Genomic DNA, 27,807 nt, shown 5'->3' with positions numbered 1-27,807 from the left:
GTTATAAGAAAGACATTTTTGCTTCCTGTTTTTCTCAAAGAAATGGAGTTGGTGGGAAAGCTGTGGGTTTTTTTTTTTATTTTTAACACTAGATGGCACTGTTGTTTTTTAACTGTCAGGGAAGATTTCTGACTTCAGCCGCCTGTGTGCAATTTTGAATGAGGCAGTTGCTACCCAATTTCATATCCACATATAATACTCGTGTTACGTTTGAAAAGTGTATGGTCTGTTCTGCCAACACAGGAATTGGCCCCAAAGATTTTGGTAATTTAATATCGCTTCCAGTTATATCACATACCAGGAGCACCTTGGTGATCACAGGCTCCCCACTCCCCGCCAGCTTTATGTACACAATATGCATATTTAGAGTGCAAGAATGTGCTCACTGCTTTGCCTATTTAACCTTCTCCCTGGCAGAGCAGTCCTCTTATTGTGTTGTGATCCCATGGAAGCAAATGTACCCTAAACTGTGCCCCAGAACATGATATGTACAGATCTGTATGGTGGTTATGCTACCGTTCACATCTTCATCTTAGCAAGAAGCCGGAAGGCTTGACTGACTCAGTTATTCAAGCTATGACTGTTCAAATGTTTTCATGCATTATTTTCTACCAAAAGCTGGCACAAATGTGCGGATGCTATTTGAGCCTCTCTAGATTTGAGAGGAAAAGTTAATTAAGATTTCTTAACAATTGTCTAATGAGTAAACTTTATGAAATGCAGTAATCTAGGCTGTCCTGTTCCAGACAGAATTATGACCCACTTTTTGGAGTAAGCAGGAAAAAAATCTCATTACACATTCATTATGAACTTCTTAAGCTACAGAGCAGTCTTAATCTTGCAGGGTTTTTTTAGAGGAGGGAAGGGACAGAGGTAAAGGGGGAGAGAGAATCTTAAGCAGGCCCCATGCCCAGCACACACAACCCTGAGATCATGACCTGAGCTGAAATCAAGAGTCTGATGCTTAACTCACTGAGCCACCCAGGCACCTCAATCTTGCAGTTTCTGAAATACAACACATGGCCCCATTTTTTTCCTGAATAAATATAGTAAAGATGAATGCTGTTTATTACATAATTGGGGAATTTTATTCATAACTTATATTAAAAGATCTAAATTATGTATTAGTAGGAAGTGGATTTGCAACATTAAGGCACCATTATGGAAATACGATTTACAGATCCATCAATTAGCCTTCAGGATATGATCAGACTATACCTCAGAGAAAACTCTGTGAGTAAAAACCAGAATTCTTAGACTTGTGTTTGCTTCTGAACCTTGGTAGAGATTCACATGCAAGAACCCATCTCCGAATGAAAGCTTGTCACACGCTTCTCAGGTATGCCTGGCAGGAAACTCCTCATGACTTTGATGAGGATGACAGTCTTCCAAAGAAAATGGAAGAGGAACTCTTTGAAAATGTGGAACCACAGAAGAAATACAGGTAAAAAGTTGCAAGGGATTCTTGTTAGAGATTTCTGCATGATCTTAGATTTCCTCACTTCAGGGCAAAATGATCCCTGAGGGTTTGCAGTACTGTTAGCCGCCATTCACCTCAACATACACATTTGTGTCTTTCCAGTGTTTTTGACTAAATATTTGCAAGTATTTGTGGGAAGGCCCTTCTCCCTTTAGCTTATGTTGTGCCATGTAGTGTATTTCCTTGTTCGCTGGTGTGTCTTTTCTATTAAACAGTAAGCTCATCCACCTTTGCCTCCCGATAACACAAAGCCTACATATTTGTTGAATGAATGTATGAATGAACTTAATAATAAGCATGTAAAAATAATAATAATAAGCATGTAAGATGCTCTGATGTTTTTAAGAAATTGGCAAAATGTAGTTTCTTCCTTTTTAATTTTATTTTTTTCTGGTTGACGTCCAGTGAAATAACAGGGATTTATAGCACTTTGCATTATTCCACCTTTAAACATTTGCTTAACATTACAGCATTTTGTATAAATCAAACAGCTTTGTCAATAGTTAGCTTTGGCCGATGCACATACTAGGGGCTTTGTAGATGTTCATAAATTAATTAACAATGCATTGTGATGTTTAATATATTTCATAAGTCTGCTTATTGCCTTAGGATCCTTAATAAACAAGAGATTCTTTTGAATTAACTTATTAGCATATCATTCTTTTTAATGATATTCTATGAGTTGTTAGGGAAGATTGAAAAACTTGAAGAATGGCATTCTATTTGCTAGAGAGGCTGTAGGTAGAGTCCAGAAATAACCATGATTTTCCATTTCTACCTGCCCCTCTCCTTCTCCTACTCCTTTTCCTCTTTATCTAAATTATCTCTTCATTAAATTTATTTTTTGCTACGCTAATGAGTTTCTCATATTCTCTTGGATGGACATTTATTCCTGTTATAGAATAAACTCAGAATTCTACTCTTTACATCAGCTTGGCAGTGTAAGGCAAATAGCATTGCTGCTATCCCGATGATAATGCCTCACCATTACAAGTGAATTTGGTTCACAGCAGGTCTCTTGCCAATAGAACTTGCAGTCTCCAGCACATCAAGTGCACAGGACATTTTTCAGCCTCTAATGGGATTTTCTTTATCTCAGCTATTCTCCAAAGCAGAGTAAATTGCAGAAGCTTTGCCACCAGCAGTTTGAATACAGAGATGGGCAAATTATAAGCCATGCTGCCCCTCAGCTAGTTTTGGGAGTGCAAGGTGCTGATCTGCGTTCAGGCATGGAGGTAGTTTTGGTGGAGAAAAAAGCGGATGATAGTCATCAGCGATGGATGCACAAGGAAGGCAGCAGGTAAACCCGTTATATTGGGGGTCAATATATCAAAATATATCTCTGGCAGCCTAAAAGACCTGGCCTGGTCCCCACAGAGCTGTCAGGGGTATATTCGAGGGCTTTACATTTTCTATTTAATGTAGCCAATAATTTTTTTATCCTATTCAAAGAAGAGAAGAAAGTGAAATCAAATGTAAATGCTCAGTAGTCTGTACACACAACTTATCCACTGTCAATTCGGTTAAGAAATATGAAATCTGACCTACTGGGTTCAGAGTTTTAACTGGCTATTGAAGTTAAGAGAAAACTGGACTGCCATCTATTTTATTTTTATGTTTTGAAAGGATCAAGTAAGAAGTTAGAGTCCCCATTAAAAAATTTCATAGTACTTTTCATTAACTCAACCTCCTACCCCTCCCCACATGCATGCCTTTCCTCCATCCTCTATTTCCATCAAATAACCTAATAAAGGTTATTTCTAAGACAATTAGAGGAATTTAAAATTCTGGGTACCAAATGAAGGAAGTCTTAATTTTGTTGGGTGTCCTAATCGTTTAATGGCTGTGTTAAAAAAAAAAAAAAACAGTCCTGATCACTAGGGTATATACTGTAGTATTTACAAATGAAATTAAGAGGTAGGTCAGATTTGCATTAAAATATCCTAGCAAAAAAAAAAAAATGTAAAAAGTTGGGGGGGGGGATGGATGAAATGAGAATGGTAGAATGTGGGTAGCTTTTGAGTTGTGGTGGCTTATTAGACTTCTGTCTCTGTTTTTGTTCATACATTAACATATTTTTAACAAGAAAGAAAACAACTTCTTGGTTTTTCAGTTGGTTTGCCTCAAATTCTACCATTAGTCTTATATGGTGGGGCTCCAGGGTCTTCTTCAATCTCTTGACATCTCTGTGATATGTATATTTTTTTTCCTGGGAAAGAGCTATGATTTTTATTGGATTCTCAAAAGGTGTGTGATGTGGAAGGTTTAGGAATTGCTGCTTTGAGAGAGATTGCATACACTTCAGCAGGCGGCAGCAGCAGCCCAGCATGGGCAGGAAGGGAGCTAATCTTACTGTTCACTCTCTGAGATGAGCCAAGTGCCAGCAGGGAACACTTACTGGGCTTGTTTTTGAGAAGGCTGAAAAGCCAACCTGTAGATGGACGTGGCAAGTATGTTCCTTTGCCCCATTCATCCTAGCTAAGCTAACTTTACAACAGGGAGCTAAGAAGCAGGTTTTTGTCCCTGTGAATGATTTGCTATATGGGACCAGAATTCATTCATTCTGCTGCAAAGGGTTATTAAGTGCAGTGTTTTGGGTGCTGGTGCTTTAGCTAAGACTAAAACAGATGAAAATCCCTGCCCCTGCAGAGCTAGTGCTATCAACTCTACATTTCTGGAATTTAGCAGCACATCTTACTACTTTAGCTTACTGTATTATAATGGAGGTCCTACTTGAACCCAAGTTGGAATTTGAGTGTGGCTGATGAACTGAGGTGGACACAAATGGGGAGTGAAGGAGGAGAACTTGGGGCAGGAGAAAGTCAAGCATGAGGAATTTTAACTCAGAAGCACTTGGTCTTTAGAAAGGAGAGTGAGTTCTGAGTCCTGCTTAGTGGCTGTCAGTAGTTTCATTTTGCATCTTGAATGCTGTGGATAAAACACAAGGAGGGAAAGGCTTTTTAAGTAAAAACAAAAAGAAATTTGACTAAAACTCTGCAAAACACTGGACCACGATGAGCACTGCTTTTAAAATCCAATCATGTGTAACACAAAAGAGGAAGCTCTCTTCCAGCTCCTTCCACTTCCTACAACACTCTACAACTTCATTACTTGAGGCCTTCCTATGTCAAGCCATAGAAGAGAGGGATAATGGGCGGGAGTTGCTGGTATTGACTGATCTCACGTCAGAAACTTTATAGTCTTTGGAAAACAAGTGGATCAGTGAGGGGAAGGGTAAATAGGACAGCATTTGCTCCTGAATACCTGGGTCGCCATCTAGAGACTCCTACAAATACTTGGGCAGGAGAGGTTTTGCAGAAGTCTTGGTGATTAGGTGCAGGCATGATTCAGATTCATGTGTCCTATGGCAGAAGTATGTTTGCATAGTGACAGCAATTGTGAGCTTTTTTCCACATTTTCTCTTGGCATTTTGCTTTTTTCTCTTCCACGTAATTGGATATTACAACTCATTTGTTCTGAGAAGCTGGTGGAGGGCTGGAGAAACATGGGTTGTGCTGTGTAGCAACAACCTGTATAAAATTACATTTTTGTCAACCACAGTCTTTCTATCCCCCATATTTTGCCCAGGCTGTAAATTTGTGTTTAGGGGGGCAAGTAATTGCCCATTCAAAATTTGTACTCATAAGAGTATAAGCTAGAATAGCTCCCTGCCAAGTGGCTATCACTGTGCTGAGAGTTTTCTACCATTAGCCCTTTCATTCTGTCCTGTAGGTCTTGGATTACTTTTTCATTTTGGCCTTCTAATTAAAATATAAAATAACTATGAAGTCTGATATCTTAAGCAATTAGCAGCAAAACCTCTTAAGGGAAACTATGACTCTGAGAAGAATCTCTTGCTAGGGTAGCACAGGGTCTCAACTAGAGGTGCAAGAAATGAGCAAAGGGGCATGGAAAGGGAGTAGGAAATTGCCAAAGATACACTCATTTGGTTTCCAGCCATACAGGAGAATGATCCAGGTCAACTTTTGAGATAACCTGGCATCTTTCTCCCATTTTCAACTCTGGCAAAATCTGAATTAAACATGTGGCTTCTAAAGGGAAATATGAAAACGATGCTCAGGGATGAAAATCTCCTCAATAGGACCCAGAATTATACAGGGGAAAATACAGTGTCATAGAATTTGGAGCTGCAAGAGGATCTTTAAAATGTCCTACTCTTAATCACTTGATTTGAAAACTTAGGTACACTGAGGTGCAGGAGATTAAGTTGCTTGCAAGCACGCATTTCCTGGGTTGATGGAAGGAGCTGTGGTGTTCTTGGGATATTCCTGGGACACAAAGTTCTCACACTGCCGTTTAGCACATAGTGGGTTTTATATATAAGTCTATAACTTAAGTTTCCTGCAAAATGTAAGCACTGTTGCTAAGGGCAAGTGCCAGTTGATGGTACTGTTCAAAAATGAAAAGGAAAACCAACACTATCATGGCTGAGCATGGCACTGAAGCATGGGAGAAGTTGCTACGTCTATTTCAAGCAGCAGAAACATAGATAGCTAAGTAACTAATCTTGGCATCTCAGTAGGTCATTGCAGGAAATGTACGGTCATTCATTCATATGAATAATTTTGAGTGTCAGTAAAACTGCAAGACCCAAACTATGCAAATGGTGAGGCTACACAGCTGAACAATAGAGAATACCAGCTCTCATGCAGTGCCCAGTTTTGATAAATGCTAAGAAGATATTTGATGAAATCCAGTACTCATTTTTTATATAAAATGATACATCATTAATTAATAATAGAAGGGAGAAATACAAGATTGTGGTTATCTTGTAGTGATATGAGTAATGTCTAAAATTCTCTTATAATTTTTAACTCTATTTTCCAATACTTTGTAAATTATTTACAGTGAGGATATATTGTTTTATATTTATTTATAGTACAGAAGTTTAAATTAGATATCTGGAATTTTTTAAGACTTGAAAGGAGAAATATATTACTTTTATAACAGACTCCCTCTCACCTTCTCTCCCTTCCACTCCCACATCATTAAATTTTATAGGACGAGTTATATTTTCCACAGCAGGAATGCCACTGCTGGTGTGTAATGTAACCATGTTGACAGACATAAAGAATTGGCTTTTTCTATACAGACAAGTTCCTTGACTCTTTGGCTTATTTTTGTTTTTAAGTGATGCAAGGTAAAGAATTTGAGGGTTTTAGCTCAATCATTTTCTTTCTTTTTTTCAGTCATGGGGACTTTATGTGAGCTCCTATGTAAGATAACTTAAAAAATATTTAATGTATATCTTGTACTTTTAGGATATGCTCCTTTAGAAAAAGAGAATTTGAGGAAAAGCTATAAAAAAATCGCAACCATTAATAATCATAGCCCATTCTATATGATATGTGCCAGGCAATATTCTGTGTGTTTTCTGTGCATTAATTCATTTTGTTCCCACAAGAGTCCTGTGAGGCATGCATCATTATCCTATTTTATAGAAGAGGAAACTGAGGTATGGGGTTGTTAAGCAAAGACATATAGCTACTAAGAAGTGAATTCAGGATTCAGGCTTAGGCACTGTGGCTCCAAAATCCATGTTCTTAATCATTTTGCCACAGTGCCTCTCATAATAAATAGCAGGAGGTGAAGACGGTGTATCAGTCTGGGTTCCATCTGGAGACAGAAACCATACAGTGATTTAAATGACATGTGTAACATAAAGGATTATTAAACAATAATAAAAGAGTAACTATCAGATAGTTTTTAAAAATCCTCTGGACAGTGCTCTGGGCTGAGGGAGTTAGGGACAAACTCAAAAAGTTGAGGGAAATTAGGCCCTTTCCCAAGGCCAGAGTTTAGAACTCATTAGAAAAGGTATGGATGCAGCTAGCTGCATGGCAAAAACCCATTGGTTTGCCTGGCCAGACCTGCACTGTGGTTGCTATGCAAGAAGGAAGTAGCCTTCTGGAACATACATGGGGTCACAGCTGGTTTGGGGGCACACAGGCATGAAAATGGAATGGGGGTGCTGGGGAGGCAGAAAGTTTAGAGCATGTGATGTCCATGTCAGGAGGACCACAAGCAAATGATTCCCAGGCCAGTCCAGGCCAGGGCTCTGAGAGTTCCCAGGGACCACACACTCTGGGCACCTGGTTAGAGAAGAGCAAGGCTGAATATCCTCACTCCCAGCTGCTGACTCCATGCAGAAGCCAGGAAGAGCAAAAGAGCCCCTTCCTCCTGCAATGTTCCTCCAGCACTCTCTACTGAGAAAGCTTCACATTGTGCTTCTGTGGGGGAGAAATGCTTAAAGGATTCATATCCATTATCACAGAGCGTGTATGGAGCTAAGAGGCAGCACTCGGGTAAGTGGCACAGAGGGAGCTCTGATCTGGTTATGCTACTTGATAACAGGCCTAATCCTGTTTTCCCAAAGGACCTTTCACCTGGTGAGTAACCCAGACCTTGTGCTGGCAGTATCAATGACCAAAACAAGAAATGAAGTCTGTGGCTCTCCAGTTATTGTTCAGGTAAGATATAAATATAGGCTAAGTAGTAATCATGGCCCTTTATTTAAAATTAAGTAGAGCTCTATGTTTCCTTGTTGTGGAGAAAGACAATGGCTGTCATAGAAACCTGTTTTGAATGCCATTGTTAAAATATTTACAATAGTCTGCCTAGATTTCAAATTCAACATGTTCATGTAGCTCTTAATTTAGTTTAATCCAACAGATGGTGATTGTGGGCTTGCTGCATGTCAGGAGCGATGCTAGTTACTTAAATCAAATCCAAGGGCAAGCATGAAAAATTATCCCAGTAACATTCATACAGTCTCAGTGGTGGGTCAAGTGAATGCACGTGTTTTAAGCTCAGTCATTGGGACACAGGCAATTCCCCTCTCACCTGGTAACTGGAGGGAAAGAGCATGATCAAAGGCCTTCCTGCAGGATGTGACCTCATCAATGTTAATTCTATTAAGATACTCATTTGAAATACACTTTTAACATACTTTTGCAAATGCTTAAAGCAGCCAAACAATTTTTGGAGACTCCAGAGAAATCTGGGTTCATTTGAGTTGGGTAAAGATCTATGGAATTCTTTCTTCATGTTTATCTGTCATCCTTACTTATAATCAAAGACTCCTAAATGGGTATGTGTTTTTCCTTATAGGAGGAAAGAAAGTTTAGGAGTGCCCCTGCTCTGAATTTATTTTTTATATCCTCCACAGTATGTACCATTTTTTTTTGTTGAACAGAATATATTGTCCCCAAAGTACATTTGTTTTATTCGATGTTTTTAATAGCAATGAAGCAGCTTGTTTTGCAGGTCCTGAATCCATAATTGGGATAAAGCAATCTGGACAAATATCAAAGCTTAATTAAGTCTTCTATCCTGCTGATAAATATGGACTAAAAATTTATTCTAGGAGACATAGTATGTATAACATCACATTCTTCCCTGTCAGGTGCCTCTTTGACATGGGCCACCGCGAGCTTAAAACCTCATGCAGATGCAAATTTTTACCTTAATTAGTTTCATAAAATTACAGATATTGACATTTTCCCCTAAGGTTCCCATTTTTAAGAAATAAGTTTGATCTCAAGATAATTTGTATTACCTTTCAAAATTTTTTCTTTGCTGTTGTTTCATTTTGATTTCTTGAAGCAATCAGCCTGTGAGAAAATATTAAAGCCCATGTAAAATAATAAAAATGAGGCATGTTAGGCTAATGTTACCAGACCCCCCACTCTCTGTTCCTTGAAATATAGTCTTTGTTTTCCATGCCTCTAAGGGATGCTCTGTTGTCTGACCTATTAAATCAATTCTGAAGACCCATTTATTTTCCTCTTTACTATCAATCTCTCCTTGGTAAAGTAAGTGCTATTCATTATAAAGTTCCTTGAGGTGTCATGGTATGTTTAGTTGGAACTAATCTACTGGTTTAAATTCTCTAAAATTGAAACTACTCATTTCTTTATTTATGCTTGAGCCAAGTTTTATAATTAGAATAAATGTGCTGTTTTCTGTTACATATAAAACTGCCTGTACTCACATTTTTTAAAGAAAAAAAAAACCTTCATAATAACCAGGGAAACATAAATTAAAATAGCAACAAGGTACTATTTTTCACTTATTAAACTGATGATGTTTGGGCAAGAATGTGAGGAAAACAGGCCATATTATTTACTGTTGGTGTACAAACTAGAATAACCTTTCTAGAAAGCATTTAGATGTGATAAAGCTTAATATTATGTCTCATGATATTTTAAAATGATCATGTTATTTTATCAGCAACTGTACTTGAGGAGTTTGTTCTAAAGAATTTTTCATGGATTTACATGAAAATTTATTTATATGATTGCTCATTGCTTTTTTGCTTATAATAAAGAAAATCTGAGAAATAATCTATATGTTTACCTATTGGAAAGTGGTAAAATAAAATATCACTAAGATCAAATAGTGTATGTCCTTTAAAAATGATGGCAAAGGTTCATGGAATATTCTTGTTAAAAAAAACTAATACAGCTACCAAAGTATATGCATTTTGTGATTTCATTTTTGTAAATCAGTGGATGCATATTTATAAATATAAAAAATGTTGCACATATAATCATCAAATATAAATAATAGTTATTACTACATAGTAGAATTATGAGTAATTATATATACTTTCTGAATTTATGCAATGAAACTATGATAGCTATAATAAAATCATAAACTCTCCTGTTTGACTCCATATATTATCCTTTTTTTTTTTTTCTCAGAAATACAAACCCTATAACAATGGGACATCCAATCAAAAGTGGAATTATGTGGAAAATATCAAAGCTTTTGTGGCCTTTCACAGCACTGCACTGGATAAGGAGATCACAGCAGCAAATTATGCTGGTATTTGTACATCCTCTGTGATTAAAGGGGAAAACATTGATCAACCAGTAAGTGATTCTTTTCTACTAAGGATAAAAGAAAAGTACGGGAAAATGGAGTAATTTAATAAAGCTAGATCTTTTTTTTCCCCTAGAAAACCTTATATTCACATAAATTAAATACTGATTTGTGAGTGAAATCACTTAGACTCTGTGATTCTGATTAGGAGACAATGAAGGAATATCGATATTACCCTTTGCTTATATTGTTTCAATGGCTCCCTATCATCAGCACCACCTTTGGTCCATCATCAGTTCACCAGAACACTCAGGAGTGAGGATAATCATGTACACCACACCCCCACAGGTTAATCTGCCACCCTAGATGTCACTCCACTCCAGAAAGCATATAAGATTCAAATGATTGTAAGTGACTTTAGTTATATTATACCAAGCATAGGTCTAAACCTGAATACCTATACTCTGATTTTTGCAGAAAATAATTTTTCAAATGGGGTCCTGTAATTTTTATTAGTAAGGAACTGCTGTATACTTTACAAATACCTGAGCTATTTGTGCGGTCTGTATGTCAAGCTACCTTGCTTTTGCTGATTACTATTGGCCTATAGAAATCTCATAATGTACGTACAAGATTCTCTAAGATCCTCTTTACTCTGCTCCTCAGACATCTCTAAATGGCTGCCTCTTCTCCTTCACCTGAAATACCCCGATTTTACTAAATAATTTGTATTTATCCAAATTTACCATACTATTTTGCATATCTTTGGTTTTGACTATGCTATCCTCCTCCCAACTCTTTTCTCTTTTGTCTGTGAACTCATACCACCTAGCAAATATGCTGTCAGAGACTACTAAGGTCAGCTTAAAAGGAATCAAGTCAGTTTAAAAAGTATCCCAGTTCAAAGAAAAACAATTTAAGCATCAATAAGACTACTGAATGTGGTGAATTGACATACATCAAATATATTTAAATCTATATGTTCATACTGACTTTTAACCAGAACAATAATTCATTGATCACAATTAGATGAACCAATTAGTTACTTTGACAAGTAGGAAATAAAGAATCAAGCATTTATTTTTTTCCTTCCTTTATGAACCGTCCCTTAGGATAACAAAATAGTAGATGAGAAGTTTCACTTCATAGGAATACCCCAGATAATAAATGAGGTATGAAAAAATTGGAATATCACTATGTTGTGAACTTTGAAGAATTGATTGACCTAGGCAATGTTTATCAGTAGCTACTCACACTACAAACAGGGACACAACAGATATTATATTCTTCTCGATGGAAATACATAGTATTGCTTATGAAGTGTTCCTTTCTCCAAAAATGTAACTGGAATCTAATCAAGTCTTTCATTCTAACTAATAATTTACTGAAAATATAAGAGGTAGAGGAACATGGTAAAAGGCACAGAGACCACACAGTCGCCAAAATCCTAACTGACAAAAAACATACAGCAAATAAATTACAATAAAACAATTAATTTTAAGTGTGACATTATAGTTATGTTAAAAGAATTTTTATCTTTTAGAGATACATACTGAAATATTTAGGAATTAAATGATATGATGCCTGGGATTTGCTTCAAAGTAATCTAGGGTAGGAATAGAAGTGGGTGAGGATGCAGATAAAATGAAATTAGTAATTGTTGATAATTGTTGAAACTGGGTAAAGGGTAGAAGGGGGCTTATCATACTTTGGTATATGATCAAAATTTTCCAGTGATTATACAACTTGTGTTTTTATTGAAAGACACAAGAAAGGAAGAACTGTACAACTGGTGGAAAAGGCAAGGAGAGTAACTACAGTGACAGATGGTAGATTCTAGGCTGAGTTTTAGAGAGTGATGGCATGAAAGGTGTGAGGGACAGTGGAACAGAGGTCTCAGTGGACATCTTGATGTTCTGCTTAAGAAAAGGTCAACAGTCTAAGTACCAGAATTTTCTACTTGACCATTTTTTTAGAAATATTTTAAAAACTATTTTAGATACTTTTCCTTAACCCAAATAGGCAGAAAACATCATTTAACCAAATCAGGACCATCAGTATGCTGGTTATAGGGCCACACAGCAGCTAGTTGGCACATTGATTTTACTCTGAATTCTTCCTAAAATCATATACGCAACTCACTTTCTTCAAAATCGTTCTTGAAGGCCATTTGCTGTCTGTCATTTTTCTTACTAATGAGAGTGCAGCTTAGAAGATACATCCGCATGACTCCAGCACAGTGTGAACTGGCTCTTTTTGCAAAATGAGCTCTATAAGCAGAGACTCAAATGGCCTTCTAAGGTCGTTTTTTAAACTTGAACACAGTTGCCACTTTCAATGGCTTCATCAGTAGCTTCTGGTCTTTAGTACCCATCGCAGAACTCTTATTTCATCACCAGTAAACTCCCCAATTTCCAGGTTGACACCAGTCCAATTATTAGTTAGTTTTATTTAGTGGCCATCTTAGGACTTTTTGAATGTTTTTCCAACAGGCCTTTAAAACTTGGTTGCATTTTAGTAAATCTAGACAAAATTTAGATTATTTTTGTTAATTTTTGTTAACTTCCAGATAGTAATTGTAGAAGCTGAGTATGGATTCATGGGGGTTCACTATACTGTGCTATTTCTGTATGATTGAAATATTTTATAATAAAAAAGGAAAGAAAGGAGTCCTAGAGTTTAGGGCTCAATGATTATAAAACTGGTACCTTTCTTTTAATCATACAATCAAGATGTTCTTTTGTTAAACAAGATACAACTTCTCAGTTTCCAGCAATTATTTGTTCTAAAAGATTATGATTTTCCTTTCCCAAGAGTTAAATGGTAGCCTACCTGATAGAAGTTAATATGATTAATCTGAAGAGTACAATAATGTATCAATTCTGGAATTCACAGACTAAAAACCTCTCCTGGGTTTAGGAGAAATCTTTCAGTGTTAAAAGGCGCTAGATAGTTTTTAAATTTTTTGGAGATACAGACTTCTTTGAGAGTTTCATGAAAATTATAGATATTCTTTTCCCCAAAAAAGTGCATGTGTAGAGAAACATCTTTCATATAAATTATAGAAAGTTTACAGACTCCCCTTGAAATCCATTTTGGATGTAGGGTAAGAACTCCCTTTCTAGACCTCATCCTTATGGATAGCTTAGAAAAAGAAAACTAATAAGAAGTTACTATTATATGCTAGATAACTACTGTATGTTACATACTGATCAATCTTAGTGATTTTCACATATGATATCTCATTTAAATAATAACTATGATAAAGACACAGAATAATTTATTCATAATCACATTAGCTACTATACAATAGTAATGGTCATTATTGATCAGACTAACCCCAGGTAATAGACCATATATCTATAAGGCCAAAAGATCAAGTCATTCATTTCAATAAATCAAGGAAATTTTATGGAGAAAAGAATTAGTCAAATAAATTGTCTGGTATTTTGTACAAAATACCATAGCTGGCTTACTGAATTTTTAAACTCTGTATTCTACAGACATAGCTAACCTGAGAGCTCCCCAAATATATTGCCTTTTTCTTTCCATCAGCAGTTTCAAAACAGTATTAAATGTGATGAATGAATAAAAAATCTAGTTTACATTGTATACATGCACCATTGTCAAAATAGAACAATTCAGAGATCATCAAACCTGTAGCACCACAGTCATGGGGATTGATGTTTTAATGAATGAGAAATACATTTTCTGGATACTTTTCAATGGGTTTCGTTAGTATAATAAGGAAAATTATTGGCACGTGATTTATCATGAAGCACATGCTGCTATAGAAATGACTTTGCACATAATGTTTATTCAATTCCACCTAAACAGGAATATTTTATTTATTTATTTATTTATTTATTTATTTATTAGCAGGAATATTTTAATTTTCTGCTGTTCAATGATGTGTAGGAAACTGGAAATTGTAGAAAAATCCATAGTGGAATTTAAAAATTACATCTTCAAAAGTATCATCTAAGTGTTGGCTTTGAATTGAGGTAGCTCTACATATTTAAAGGAGTAGTTGAAGAAATACGACAAAGGCAAAAAAAACCCAAAAACTTGGAATCAGAAGTCTGTTTTATATTTCACTCCTTCCATGTACCTCTTGAGTATCCTTAGATGAAAACTTTCCTTTCTGAGCTTTTGTTTTCTCATCTGGAAATTGACTTATTAATTCTGGCTGCACCTAACTTTTAGTTTTGTAGGACCAAAACAAATTAAAGAGTCTATATAAAAGCACTTTAAAATTTTATTATAGAAATTTTCATACATATTCAAAAATAGAATAGTGTAATGAATCCTTACTTTTTATCTAAATTAGACTATTATCCAGGTTTTTGCAATATTTACAAACCCGAGACCTGATACCATTTCACCTTTAACTTAAGCATACGCCTCTAAAAAATTTGAACATTTTCTTTCATAATCATTATACCATTATCACAGCTAACAAAAGTAACAATAATCCTTTAGCTATCAATCAAATACCCTGTTCTTAATCAAATTTCCTAAGTTCTCCTAAAAAATTCTTCTTATGGTTGGTTGATATGAACCAGGATTCAAGCAAGATTCCTATATGACATTTGGTCGTAGGCTCTAGAATTGTCCTATAGAATGTCTCTTATTTGGATTTGTCTGTTTACTTCCTATGGCATTTTTAAATTTGTTTCTCTAGCCCCCATAATTCCTGCAAAAGGAATTTAACATTAGAATTGTAATTAGATTGATGTTTAACATTTTTGACAATAATCTTCATGGGTTTATGGTATATTTCATATTGATCACTTATGCAGGGATATAATATCTGTGTTTTCCATTTTTAATGAAAATGGGTATCAGTGGGCATGATTAGAACCCAACCTCACACTTAACAAATCTCCCAATAAATTTTCATCTAGTGTCACTCTTTGATGATCTTTGTCTAAATCAATTACTTCATTAGGAGTCTCCAAAGGGTTGTTTTGTCTAATTCTGTCATTTTCCCCAACATTTATTAGCTGAGTTTTTGATATAAGGAAAAACTTCAATGACATTTATCCTCTTCAACTAGGTATTTGACTACCAAACATATGGTTTGTAAGGGATGCTAGGATAAACGTTAATTCTTTCTATCCATCTCACTTATCTATAAGTATAATAAACCACCTGAAAACTTAGTGACTTAAACCAAGAGTCACTATTTTTTTTTTTTTTTTTTTTGCTCTGTGGGCCAAAAATTTGAGGTTGGCTTAATGGGGCCACTCTGCTGGTCTTGCCCAGGGTCACTCATGTGACCCTAATGTGTAGTCGTCTGGTAGTATATCAGTAGTTTGGAGGTTCTATGGGGACTGAATGGTTAAAGATGGTCTCCTTCACACGTCGGGATATCAGCAGGCTGTTAGCTGGGGACAGAGAACATTCCTTGGTTCTCCTCAAGGCTCCTTAAGTAGGCTAGCTTAAGTTTGTTCACATTGTGAACAATTACAGGGTTCCAAATACAACCAAAAAAACAACCTCCAATATGCAAGCACTTCTTACACATCTGTTTGCATCACATTTACTAATGCTACATTGTCCAAAGCAAGTCACATGGTCTTGCTTAGATTCAAGGAAGGGACAAAAGGAGAAAGATTTCTTAATTGGAGGAGCCGTAAAGTCACATTTCAGAAGGACATGCAAACAAGGATGAGCAGTCTTATTGTGCCCATCTCTGCAAATAATCTGGCACGCTTTCTAATGACTAGTTTTCAGAGTTATAAATTGGTGCCAGTTTACTTATAAGTATTTTTAGCATCATTATGAGCTTATGAGATTTTATATTTTTAAACATGTCTAAAGTGTTTTGGTTATCATTCTTTTTGTTGTTCTCAAATTGTCCCATTTTGGCTCCTTCATGTTGCTGGTTCTTGTGTCTTTTTAAAATGATTCCTTTACTCTTGGATGGCTTCTTTTCTTTCCAGACACCACCGCACAACACTTGCTTACCTTGTATATTTCTTGCCCCAAATTTGGAACTGGCCATTCCTCCAAGAAACCCTGATTCTTGACATAAATTATATATAAATTGACATAAATTGTTGAATTGTTATTGCCTTTCACCTTTTCCAGTCAACAGAATTTGGAAGAATGTTTTTTAAAGTGTAATTATTAGGGAGCAAAAGAATGCATTCATGTTGAGATTTCAAATTTAACATTCTACAAAAATGCTATCATAATTTAGATATGCCTACATAAAACCATCTTTGTTCCTTTTTTTTTTAGGGATACTATTATCTCTCCCCCGCTGGGAAGAAAAAAACAATGCTCTGCTTAGCATGTGGACAATCCATGAGAGCAGAGAAGGGGCTGAAACAGTTGCTTCCAGGGCTGCCATTCCTCTGTGCCTCAGGCTCCAAGATCCAGAAACCATTCTCACGAGGGCCTTTCAAGGTCATCAGTGTGGCAGAGGTGTGTAATGATCTGAGCTCTGCTAATACGTGTGTGGCATCACTTTGGAAACTTTGATGCATTCATTATCTGCCTTGCACTCAAGTTCATCTCCACTCATCCAATTCATCTTCCTCTGATGCACCTTTACCATTCCACCTGCATTGATTTCCTCTTCCCCATTGTAATTTAAAATACATTGTCTATTAATAGTTCGATACACTCTTTGAAGTTAATTGGGCACTTCTGCGGCTTTAATCATCTACTGACACCTTCCACTGCTCTCTGTGTTGCTTTTAGATGAGGAAGCAACTGCAAATCTTTACTTAGTGGAACAGCTTTTTTGCCTATATTCACAAACTTCTTTATACTAGTATGGAACATTTCAGGGGGAACTTGACATGTTGTTAATGGCTCTTCAGGTTGGGTGCCTGAATTCATGCATCCATGTCTAATACTATTTATAGCTTATGGAGAAAAATAATCTCTGCCACTTTCCTGTGATCGTAGTTTAAAATGGCACCATTTAAAAAGTCCTCTCCTTCAAGTTTAGAGTAGGATATGCTAAGGGGAGCTTACAAACCTGTATAAAAAGGAATGATTCCTAAGAGGGATCTTTCAACTTGGTGCACTCTCCAGGGCTTGCTCTCTCCACTTGCAGGTCTCTCTCCCCGTTCCCCTAAACTGGATACACAGTGCAGTGTGGGAGGGTCTGGAGGGGACAGGAACAGTTGCAAGAAACATGAAGTGCAAATAGTAACTCTGAAGATGAAAAGAAGTCAGCCCTCTGAGGAAATCTGAAGGCAGTTGGCTTTGCTTTGGTGATGGTGGGGTTATGAGGTGGTGGTGAGCTAATTGGAAGAATCTCCAGTGTTACAACATCTCGGACAGAGTTTTTCACTCAAAGCAGCATCCTGAGTAGGGAATGGAAAGGGAAAAATGAAGTTTAGGGCTCACCACCCTCATTACCACCATGTAGATTACGCCTGCACCTATTTCCCTCCTCGCTCATCAATATCTGCCACCACAGGATGGCATCATCCTCAAGTTAAAGATTAAGAGATTATCTGTAGTGCCAGCATCCCATTACTTCAAGGCCAGACTTTCTCTGGCCCTGGCATCCTCTCCCTCCACTCTTGTCACAGAAAAGGCAAAGTAGAAAACAGAACGAGGCCAGGAACACAAGCCGGAGGCCTAAAGTCACCGAGAGACTCTGTGACAGGGCTGGGAAGAGAACTGAGTTCTGACCCAATGTTCTTCCCACGGTGGTATCCAACACCTACAGCATGCAAAGTGAGCATTTCAAAATTTAGATACCACACACATGTACATGCCAATATTTACTAAATTAAGAGACAAATATACCAAAATAACAAAAACTAAGAGAAAAAGCTTGAGTAGACCTCTGTGTGTGTTTTTTTTTTTTTTTCTTTTAATCAGGCTGATTTATCTTCTTGTGAGGCTGAGAAAACACTCAGTTATTATGAAGAACGTCTATTATCTTTACGGATGAAGACCTGCACGCGAGTTGTATCTCATAGTGGTACGGCAGCTTTGCACCAGAAGGCCGTGAAAATAATTGCATACAAAAATGGAGATGGATATCGAAATGGGAAGTTAATTGTGGCTGGAACATTCCCCACAGTAAGTGGCTATCACTTAAACGTTTCTTGCATCCTCCGAGGTAATGATAATAGTGATTCTTCTGACAAGAAAAAAGCAATGAGATTGAATGATAAATGTCCCAGGCCAGTTTCACCAATTCAGGCTGATGAGATCAAGATCTCTGTTTTCTTAAAGATATTCTTTTTTATTGTATTTCTTTGGATACAGACTTAGAAAAATGAAAAATCAGAATATGGTTTTTAGATTGGCTCCAGAGCAAAGGTACAAAAAAACCAGGGGGCAAACAAAGTTACCAGATTTTCTCCACTTGTGTGATAGAGAGAATGCCTTTCCCCCCCCCTTTCTTCCCATTCTAGCTTCAAGTTGTGTGTCATCTAAATACCCTAAGAGATGCCCCCTCACTTATCATTTGGAACACCTGAGCACTTATTTATTGACAGGTTGTTTTATTTCATTCTCAAAATGAAGAAGCAAGAGTTATGTTAGGAAGGAACATGTGGTTTCTATCGTAGATGCTGCTCCTCGTAGTCACAGAAAGGAAGGAGGGTTCAAGAGGCCCAAACCCAGCTTTGTCCTTCCCTTGTTTGGTGATTATCTTGTCTATACATTTTGGCCAATACCTTTAAAAGCATATTTTATAAGCAACATTAAATTTGACATGGAGTTACCCTGGGGACTTCCTTGCAAAAACACACACATACACACCTATTTGTTCACTCCCCTTTTCAGTTGAATACAAATAGCCTAAGATATTGTTCAGTGAACTAAGCAAATCACAAAAGTTAGCAGGACCAAGATTCACTCTGAGCTCCACAGCTGGCTTCTGTAGTCTTGGACAACAAAGTTAACTTTCAGTCTGTCTGCAAAATGGAAGTAATAATACGTGTTAGTTTGGGTTTGAAAGTCAACTACTCATGTAGTTCATCAAGAGGAAGTGTTCCAATTTTATACCTTCTAAAGCAACAAAATTGAAAGTGGATCTCTAAATTGAACACTTCTTAAGAAATAAATACTCTGATGTTAAAATGTATTAACATACATCAGCTGCTGTGTTAAATTTTTGGAGCTAATTTTCACAGTTGGAGTGGACTAATTTTGTGAGATTATGTAGGACAATCCGATACCAAAAATTGTCTCTAATCAAAGATCAAGTCAGTAGTTATTTAGCTTTCTATTTTCCCAAATTAAAGGATTTTCTCAAATTTCTAAAATAATAAGCGCTTCACGATTGCTCCCAGCCCTAGCACTATTTCATCTCATCAGTTCTTTACAATCTGTGTTATTTAGCTTCTTACAGAATGCACAGAGCAACTTGGTCTCACCAGAGCAGCCTCCAAAGTATATACCAAAGATGGAACCACAGTCCTTTCCTTACGTGATTTGGTTTTATGGGCTCTAGATGAATCTTTTATCCAGAGAAACACTGAGAAACAAAAGAAAGACACAGCCCCTGTTCAAGCAAAGGAGACAACTACTAAAAGTATGAAAGGTTGGTGATGACATTCTATAGGATTTAACTGATTCTACTTATTTTTCATCTTAAAAAAGTTAAATGTGATCCTGTGATTCAGTCACTCCTTCTAGAATTACAAAATCACAGGAAGCTGCTCCCGTGTGAGATTTTTGTATTATTTTTACCTTGCAGAATGATAAGAAAAAGTTAAAAAAAATAATGTAAATTTGGTTTCAGCACCCAAAAATAAATTGCTTCAAATGTATAAAATATGTTTAACAACTTAGCTACTTTATGTAACACGAGCAGCTTTTGTTTTTAAATTTAAAGCCAAAACCAACTGGAGACCAGTGAAGAAGGCGGGACTGGATCAATGCAAATCTCTTTCTATTATTTGAAGAGAAGGTGTCCTCTATAACTCCTGCCGGCCAGCTGTCCTTACCTGCCCCTGCCCATCTCCACTGTTCCTCTAAATTCCCAGAAGCACCAGGGAAAGCACTTGTATTGCAACTCCTAGCACACTGTATTATAATTATCTGTTTACATCTTTGTGTGTTTCATTAAACAATGTACAACTTGAGGGCAGGAACTGTGTCTCCAGCAACAGTTGCCTAAATAAAAATGAATCTTACAATAATTCAGCAGAGTGATCTCAGCTCTCCACTGTTGTACTGAGAGTCGTGATTTAAAGATTAAGAACTTGGGTTTTGGAGCCAAAATACCCGGGTTCAGATCCTACCTCTATTCCTTACTACTATTCCTTCTTAGGCAAATTACTTAACCTCTTGTCCCTCAGTTTCCTCATTTTACAAATTGCACACTGATAATCAGGTAAATGTATACTCATTTGGTCCTCATAGGTACGAATATGTGTTCATAAAAATATATATGAATAGGCGTTTATGTATAAATGCATATGTCACTTAGAATAATGCCTGGCTGTTGTTTACTAAACATTCAATGAATATTAGCTGATGTTATTGGATATAATTGAGTATGAAAAACTTGCTCTTCTTCCTGTGTGTCTCTTCTTTACTCTCACACTCTTATCACATTCACAACACTTCTGACACCTGATGTGTGGTTTTTCCCCCCACACCAAGCAATTCTGCAACACCTGCTGGGTGTCCTACAATTTAACCCAACTCTGCCACTAACTCTCTGGTTTTAGCATCAGAACCCACAGGTTAAGAGCTTAGTTCCACAAGACTGCTCCTCACTGCATCCCCCACTTCAGATGTCCAGACCTGTGTTTCTGACAAATTGGCTTAAATGGGAAATCCCCTTGACTCCCTCCTTCAGTTTGATCAGTTTGCTAGAGTAACTCACAGAACTCAAGAAAACGGTCCACTTTACTGTCTCCTGGTTTATTTTAAAAGGATATGATAGATGATAGAGATGAACATACAGGTGGAAGAAATGACTAGGGCAAGGGATGTGGGAAGGGGCACCGAACTTCCATGCTCTCTAAGCCCACCACTCTCCTACCATCTCCATGTGTTCACCAACCTAGAGGGTCTCCAGATGCTGTACTTTTGGGGATTTTTATGGAGACCTCATCATGTAAGCATGATTGTTCACTAATTCCATTTCCAGCCTCTCTCTCTGGAGAATGAGGGTAGGGTAGAAAATTCCAAGGTTCTAATCATGGCTTGGTCTTTCTAGTGACCAGACTTCATCCAAGAGTCTGTGAAAAGTCATCTCATTAGAAAACAAGATACTACTATCATCCAGGAAATACCAAAGGATTTAGGGGCTCTGTGTCGGGAACCAGAGTCAAAAACAAAACATTAGAACAAAAGATCCTCCTAGTGCTCTTATCGCTTAGAAAATTACAAGAGTTTTAGAAATTCTCTGCCAGGAATGTGGGGCAGAGACCAATATATGCTTTTCTATTATTTCACAATGGTATTATTTGTCCTGTTTTCTAATGAGTTTTTAAAAATAATTATGTGAATATTTAATGCCTAGCTAATCATTAAAGCATATAGTTTGGCCTTTACTTGTCATATAGAATATCTAATCTCCAGCTTCTGGAAGATTACAATTCAAAGGCCCTGCTTTCAAATTGCTATTTAAAACTTGACTGGAAGTAATGTTATTCACGCTGGAGCACTAAAAGGGTATCAGTATTCCTTCCCCTCTATATTCAAGAGGTTATTCTTGAATCAGGCTTGTCCATTAGCAGACATGCCCTTTTTATTGAATTGTGACTTGTGCAATGCCATCAGTTTGCATTGAGGAACTTTATTTTTTATTTATTTATTTATTTATTTATTTATTTATTATTTTTATGATAGTCACACAGAGAGAGAGAGAGAGAGAGAGAGAGAGAGGCAGAGACACAGGCAGAGGGAGAAGCAGGCTCCATGCACCGGGAGCCAGACGTGGGATTCGATCCCAGGTCTCCAGGATCGCGCCCTGGGCCAAAGGCAGGCGCCAAACCGCTGCACCACCCAGGGATCCCGCATTGAGGAACTTTAGAAAAAAAAAAAAAACAGGCACCAGTCAGAAACTAAGTATCTAGGGAGATAGTGGTTAAGGGCAAAGGCTCTGGATGTGTATGACCCAGGTTCTAATCCTGACTCTGCAGCTACCTAGCTATTTGATTAGACCTCAGTTACATTGTAAAAGAGAAATGGACCTAACTCAGAGTATCATTTTGAGACTTACCTGAGATAATGTGTGCAGAGGTCTTAGTGAAATGCCCAGCATTTCACTTAGTGAAATGCGGAGCATGTTGTAAGTCCTCAATATTGTTCATTTCTATTATAGGATACTGTTTGCTACCTTACAGATAACCCTCTTATGAAGACCCTGAAATAAATTTCTCTCAGATCTCAGAAAAGGTGTATCTTCTGAGGAATTTATCTTCTATGTGGGCCATGTGAATCTTGAGATTGTGTTTTGCTCTTTGCTTGGGCCACTAGAATGCTCAGAACCCAAACTGTGCTTTAACTCTAACAAATGAGAAGTATGGCTTTCATGTCCATTTAATAACAAAAATATTATCTGGCATTTTTAATGCTTGTCCAATTAAATAGACCATTTATTCTAAGCACTTTCTTTTTTTTCTTTTAATCTTCCCAACAGCCAAATGAGATAGATACTACTCTTCACTTAAAAGATGAGGACCCTGAAGCAATTTATCTCAGGCTTTAATCTATTGCTGTACTTCTTTCCCCCTTTCCTTGATTTTCTTATCTTTTTATTTTATTCCTTTTCAGAGTAGATATTTTAGTAAGCCACCTCAGCTTTTTTTTAATAACTAAAGTAGAAGAAAGGAATTTAAAAGTATATTTATAGATTAGTTTAAATTACTTGGTCGAATATGAAGCTTCAGATCATATTTATGTATTTGCATCTGATTTAGGTATTACCTGTTTAAATGAAGTCATTAATGAGAAAGGAAAAATTTTGAATGAACAAATAAATTCAGGAGGCAAATGTATTCATTATTCATTGTGCAATGGTTAATGAACCATTTGTTTCCTAGAAAACCCAAGAATGAAAATGGAAACCAAATCAGTTCCAAAGTCTGTGATATCTGACAGTTTGGATGGTATAGACAAGTCTTTGCTCACCTTCATCCTCAGAAATCCCATTGCCATCTGGGTATCTTGCGGTGAACCATTTTTATCTCCGAAAGGTAAGTTTTTTGTTTTTGCTTGTTTCCAAGCAAGTGTATAATGGAGAGAGAAATAAATTTTATTTCACCATAGAAAAAGAATTAAATGTATATAATGTCAACATAATAACATTACATTTATGCAAAGAACAGGAGGTCCATCAATTAACATGTGCACAAGAATAGCTGTACTCCGATATTTGCACAGTTGCCTGTTTTTTCATACTGGAATGGAGTATTCTGCATGGAAAAATGTCTAATTTAGTTGATAAAGAGATCCTTGGTCTATAAGACTGAGAATAATGGTATACATTAGAAAATAACAAATGAGTTTAATTCACACTGAAGACGACCTGTCTGCACATTTTCATTTTTAAGAATTGCACCCTTTAGGCAGTAGGTGGATGTTTAAAAAATGAATGGTTCCAAGCCAGGCTTTCATCACCTCCAAATAGTTTGTGGAAGTGGAAAATGAAATATGGCTATTGCATATGGTAAATCTATATAATAAAACAGCACTGTTCTTCTCCGCCCACCCCCACCCCCTCCCCGCCATTCCATAAAGAAATGCCTTAAGCCTTGTCATCTTTCAAATGAGGTTTCTTTTAATGACCCTTACCTTTTAATTACTTATTTCTAATTGAATCTATTTCTTGGAGCAGAAAGTTCTTTATAAATTATTGGCTTGCATGATAAATTACTGTTGATAACACATGCAAAATAAAATATCATGTATTTTTTCTAGCTTTGCAGAAAGCAGAAAAATTAGAAAAACAGAACTGGCTAAAAAAGGACAAAATTTTGGCTGATCTAGACACCATGAAACACAAAATGAGACAGTTAAAAGGTCAGTATGAACTAAATCAAGTATCACCATGTTTAATTTTAAATGTAACCCCAATTTGCTGGAAGTTTTTTCCTACTATTAGATACCAGATGTTTGACTGAGTACTGTAAATATTGTGTCACAAAAGTCACTTGAGCAAGTCTAAAACCTAATAATATACCTTTCAGTACTGGTTTTATATTTGTAAATTTTATATTAAAGTGAGTATCACATGAATTATATGTAAATTTTAAAAATTAGGAGTGTCTGGGTCATATAACTCTTGTGTTGGGATTGAAACAGTCACTGAACTGACATTTTGTGGGCTTTGGAATTAGTCCTTAAACAAAACTTTCTGTCTATTCTTTGGGTATTGCTGGGGAATAAGTTTGGGTTTTTGTTTGTTTTATAATCTAAATGAGGAAGTACTAAATTTTTCAAAGGTCAATATCAATGTCTCAGAAGGGCTTCTTGGTGTTAGGCAGCATAAGATATGCTATTCATAGTCAAAGTGATCAATTGGCAATATTTGTTTTCTTCCTTCATTCTCTTTGTCACAGAATCTTAGGTTCCAGATCTTATACTGTTCCTAGCACTTGAATACTCTCTCTTTTGGGGAGAAACAGTGTATTATGGTCTAGAAAAGAATACATTTTAGGCTCTGTAACTGCCATTGACAGGATTTCCAACTCGTAAGTATGTGCACTCTCTGTTGTCAAAATTGTCAAAAGCATGTGAATTTTACTGCAATAAGCAACACAACTAGTTGTAAGTGCATTAGACAGAACTCTGGTTTGAAATGACTATTATTCAGTTCTTAGCGAAAGAATTCTCGCATTAATATAATTACCTGGTCATGTGACTGTCATCCCTATGTCACATTATAAATTCTACAACCTTCTTATTTGCTCTGTGAATACTTGTAGAATGATTGAATTAAAGAATGAACAGAATTTCAACCCAATGAGTTTTCTAAGGTCTATTCCTGTTATCAAATTAAATCAATAAAAGGCAACATACTGAAAATAGCACCCAGCAGGGCTGCCTTTAGTGTATATTCTGATTTTAATATTATGTCTTCAGCTTTTATTATAATTAAGTATTAAAAAGGCATTTTTAATAAAAAAGCATTTAAAGTTCAGTTGATATCACCTATAATATCACTTTTGAAAACTATTTGGTCAGATGGTGCCCATTACGGAGGAATCCATTAATTAAATTTCTCTTAGAATTTAGTACTAGGATAAATCTCGTCTCTACTGACAGACTGTTATATTTTCTGCTGTTAAATGTAAATTCAATATACACATATAAAATACCTACTCTAAGGAAGAACTTTTCTAGTTGTTGGAGTTATGAAGATAAATAAGAACAAGTCAAAGTTCAGTTAACTGCAGTCTCTGTTGAATGATGAGCTTCTTGAGGATTGGATGAAAGAGGAGGTATAAATAAGGGCTAAGTAGATTATTTTCCATCATTATAGCCATTGGCGAATGCAACAAATGTTTATTAAGCATATACTATGTACAAACTACTGTGCTAAGCTGATTTTACATTTCATTTGTAAGTATGGTCATTGCTAGTACTAATCACAATACCAGTAATAACTTTATAGGGTTTTTATAATGAAACAACAAATGTCAAGTATTTACTGCATGCGTAGCACATAATAAATACTCAATAAGTATTAGAATAAGGGTTCCTGAGAAGGCAGCCCATTTTCTGACTTGGGATCCTAAAAACTGATCAATGAAATGAAGGCATGGCAGATGAGGCCAAAGTATCACCTTTCTTACATATAAAGGCAGTGCTGGAGCATTTTATTTAGTGTGAGAGCTAAATAGATTTTTCCAACTAAAACCTCAAATGAGGCAGACTTACCCTCCCAGGCATAGATAATGCTGAAACAGGATGGAGAGACTTTTGGGGGAGCTGTCTGGATGAAATTTATAGTTTGAAATACAGCAAAGCAGTCATGTTCTCTAGTTTTCCCTATTAATTGTTAGCTATTATCATTACTTCCCCAGATCTCATATGATATAAAATAGAATATATGGAGAATGTAATAAAAAAATAAAAAACAATTTAATCAATACATTTTTGCTTGGTTTCAATTTGTATCCTTACTTACATAAATAGTACTTTGTTATGAACATCTTTCCTTGAACCAAAACCTTTTGTGATGAATTTGTCTTTATGAAAATTATAGCGCAAATGCATTCATTTTTTTAAAAGACCATTAGAAGCAATTTGACAAAAAACAAATAATACATAATCGTTTTGCTCTTTTCCTACATTCAAATCCTGTCTCTCAAGAGTGTAAATGATAAACTATTGCTGAGCTCTCTTTAGTTGAGCAAAGTTTTAGTGTTCAAAGGCACTATAAATAAAATATTTATGTGTCATAAATTAACGTTGTCTGGGTTTTATGAATAGAGTAGGCTAAAAACTATGTTTGCGTAAATTTGTGTCACGTATTTTTCTCGTACCACTGTGGTCTTCTCTAAAACGTGTAATCTAATGGCATTGCCACTGTAACTCATTGGCTGACTGATTCAATTATGTTTTCTCCACATCTATAAATTGCACAGAATGCTTACTTATTAGGTACATAGACTTCTGGTTTCCCTGAAAAGTCATTGCTGCCATTTATTTTTATTGCTGGATCTATTTCCACCAACTTGAGCTTAAGGAGTGCAAATGCTTTATTCTCTGCAAATACTAAATTATTTTCAAAGAGTTTTGTTTGTAGTTATGAGCTGAAAATCTGTACACTAAGGCTCTCTTGGCAACAAAATTAGGACTCAACTTCATGTTAGTATTTCCATTATTTTATCCACCTCAGTGTTACTTTAGCAAAGAAGCCTTCTCTGGCACTTCGGACCAGGGCAGTAACCCCTGTTAGTGCTTTTATATAGACTCTATACTTCTCTGGGACAGCACAGTTGCAATCAATTATTGGTGTAATCATTTCCTTGACATCTGCCTTCCCCCAACAAACTAGAGACAAGGACTAACTCTTGAACATGTTTGTATTTACATCGTCTAGCACAATGCCTGACTGATTGCTGGTGCTCAACATAAGTTTCTAGAGGGAACATGCAAAAGAAAGCATTACTTTTACTTAAAAAGTTTAGAGATCAGTATGAGACTCAGTGTGAGTTTATCTTCAACATGGGGAAAAACCAATTTCTTAAGTATGATTTTTAAATCTTTTATAATGATTTTAAGTGGACTAGTTGAAAGAATGTATACATTCAAATCAACACACTTATTAAATTATGCCTATTATTCTTTGGAGTACAGTATTCCAATAAATATTTTCTCTTACACAGCTTTTTAACAACCTAAAGGGCACAGCAGAGGTGTCAGAAACTAATCGTGCTTGCGGGTATTATTAGATAGAAAAAAAGGCCTCCTGTCTCTTGGGTTAATATTATTTTAGAAGTACTTAATCCCCAGGCTGCTAAGCTAATTGTTGGGGAAAGGCTTATTATTAGTGAAGAGAACAAAACATATGTTCCATGACTGGA

General features: G+C 36.3%; 1 protein-coding gene across 5 annotated transcripts in view; it reads left to right on the top strand.

Annotated features, from left to right (window-relative positions):
- DCDC1 (doublecortin domain containing 1) overlaps positions 1-27,807 on the top strand; it is a 455,963-nt gene that overhangs the window by 399,248 nt on the left and 28,908 nt on the right. For all 5 annotated transcript variants that reach the window (XM_072759029.1, XM_072759033.1, XM_072759030.1 and 2 more), the window contains 9 exons: positions 1,286-1,444; positions 2,580-2,780; positions 7,878-7,971; positions 10,207-10,377; positions 16,577-16,762; positions 18,182-18,385; positions 19,655-19,856; positions 23,317-23,469; positions 24,194-24,295. In XM_072759029.1, the coding sequence (XP_072615130.1) occupies positions 1,286-1,444; positions 2,580-2,780; positions 7,878-7,971; positions 10,207-10,377; positions 16,577-16,762; positions 18,182-18,385; positions 19,655-19,856; positions 23,317-23,469; positions 24,194-24,295 (1,472 nt within the window). The remainder of the gene's footprint in view (positions 1-1,285; positions 1,445-2,579; positions 2,781-7,877; positions 7,972-10,206; positions 10,378-16,576; positions 16,763-18,181; positions 18,386-19,654; positions 19,857-23,316; positions 23,470-24,193; positions 24,296-27,807) is intronic.

This window comes from Vulpes vulpes, chromosome 5 (assembly GCF_048418805.1).
Source record: "Vulpes vulpes isolate BD-2025 chromosome 5, VulVul3, whole genome shotgun sequence".
Taxonomy (NCBI): Eukaryota; Metazoa; Chordata; class Mammalia; order Carnivora; family Canidae; genus Vulpes; species Vulpes vulpes.
This window is presented reverse-complemented; position numbering and strand designations above follow the sequence as displayed.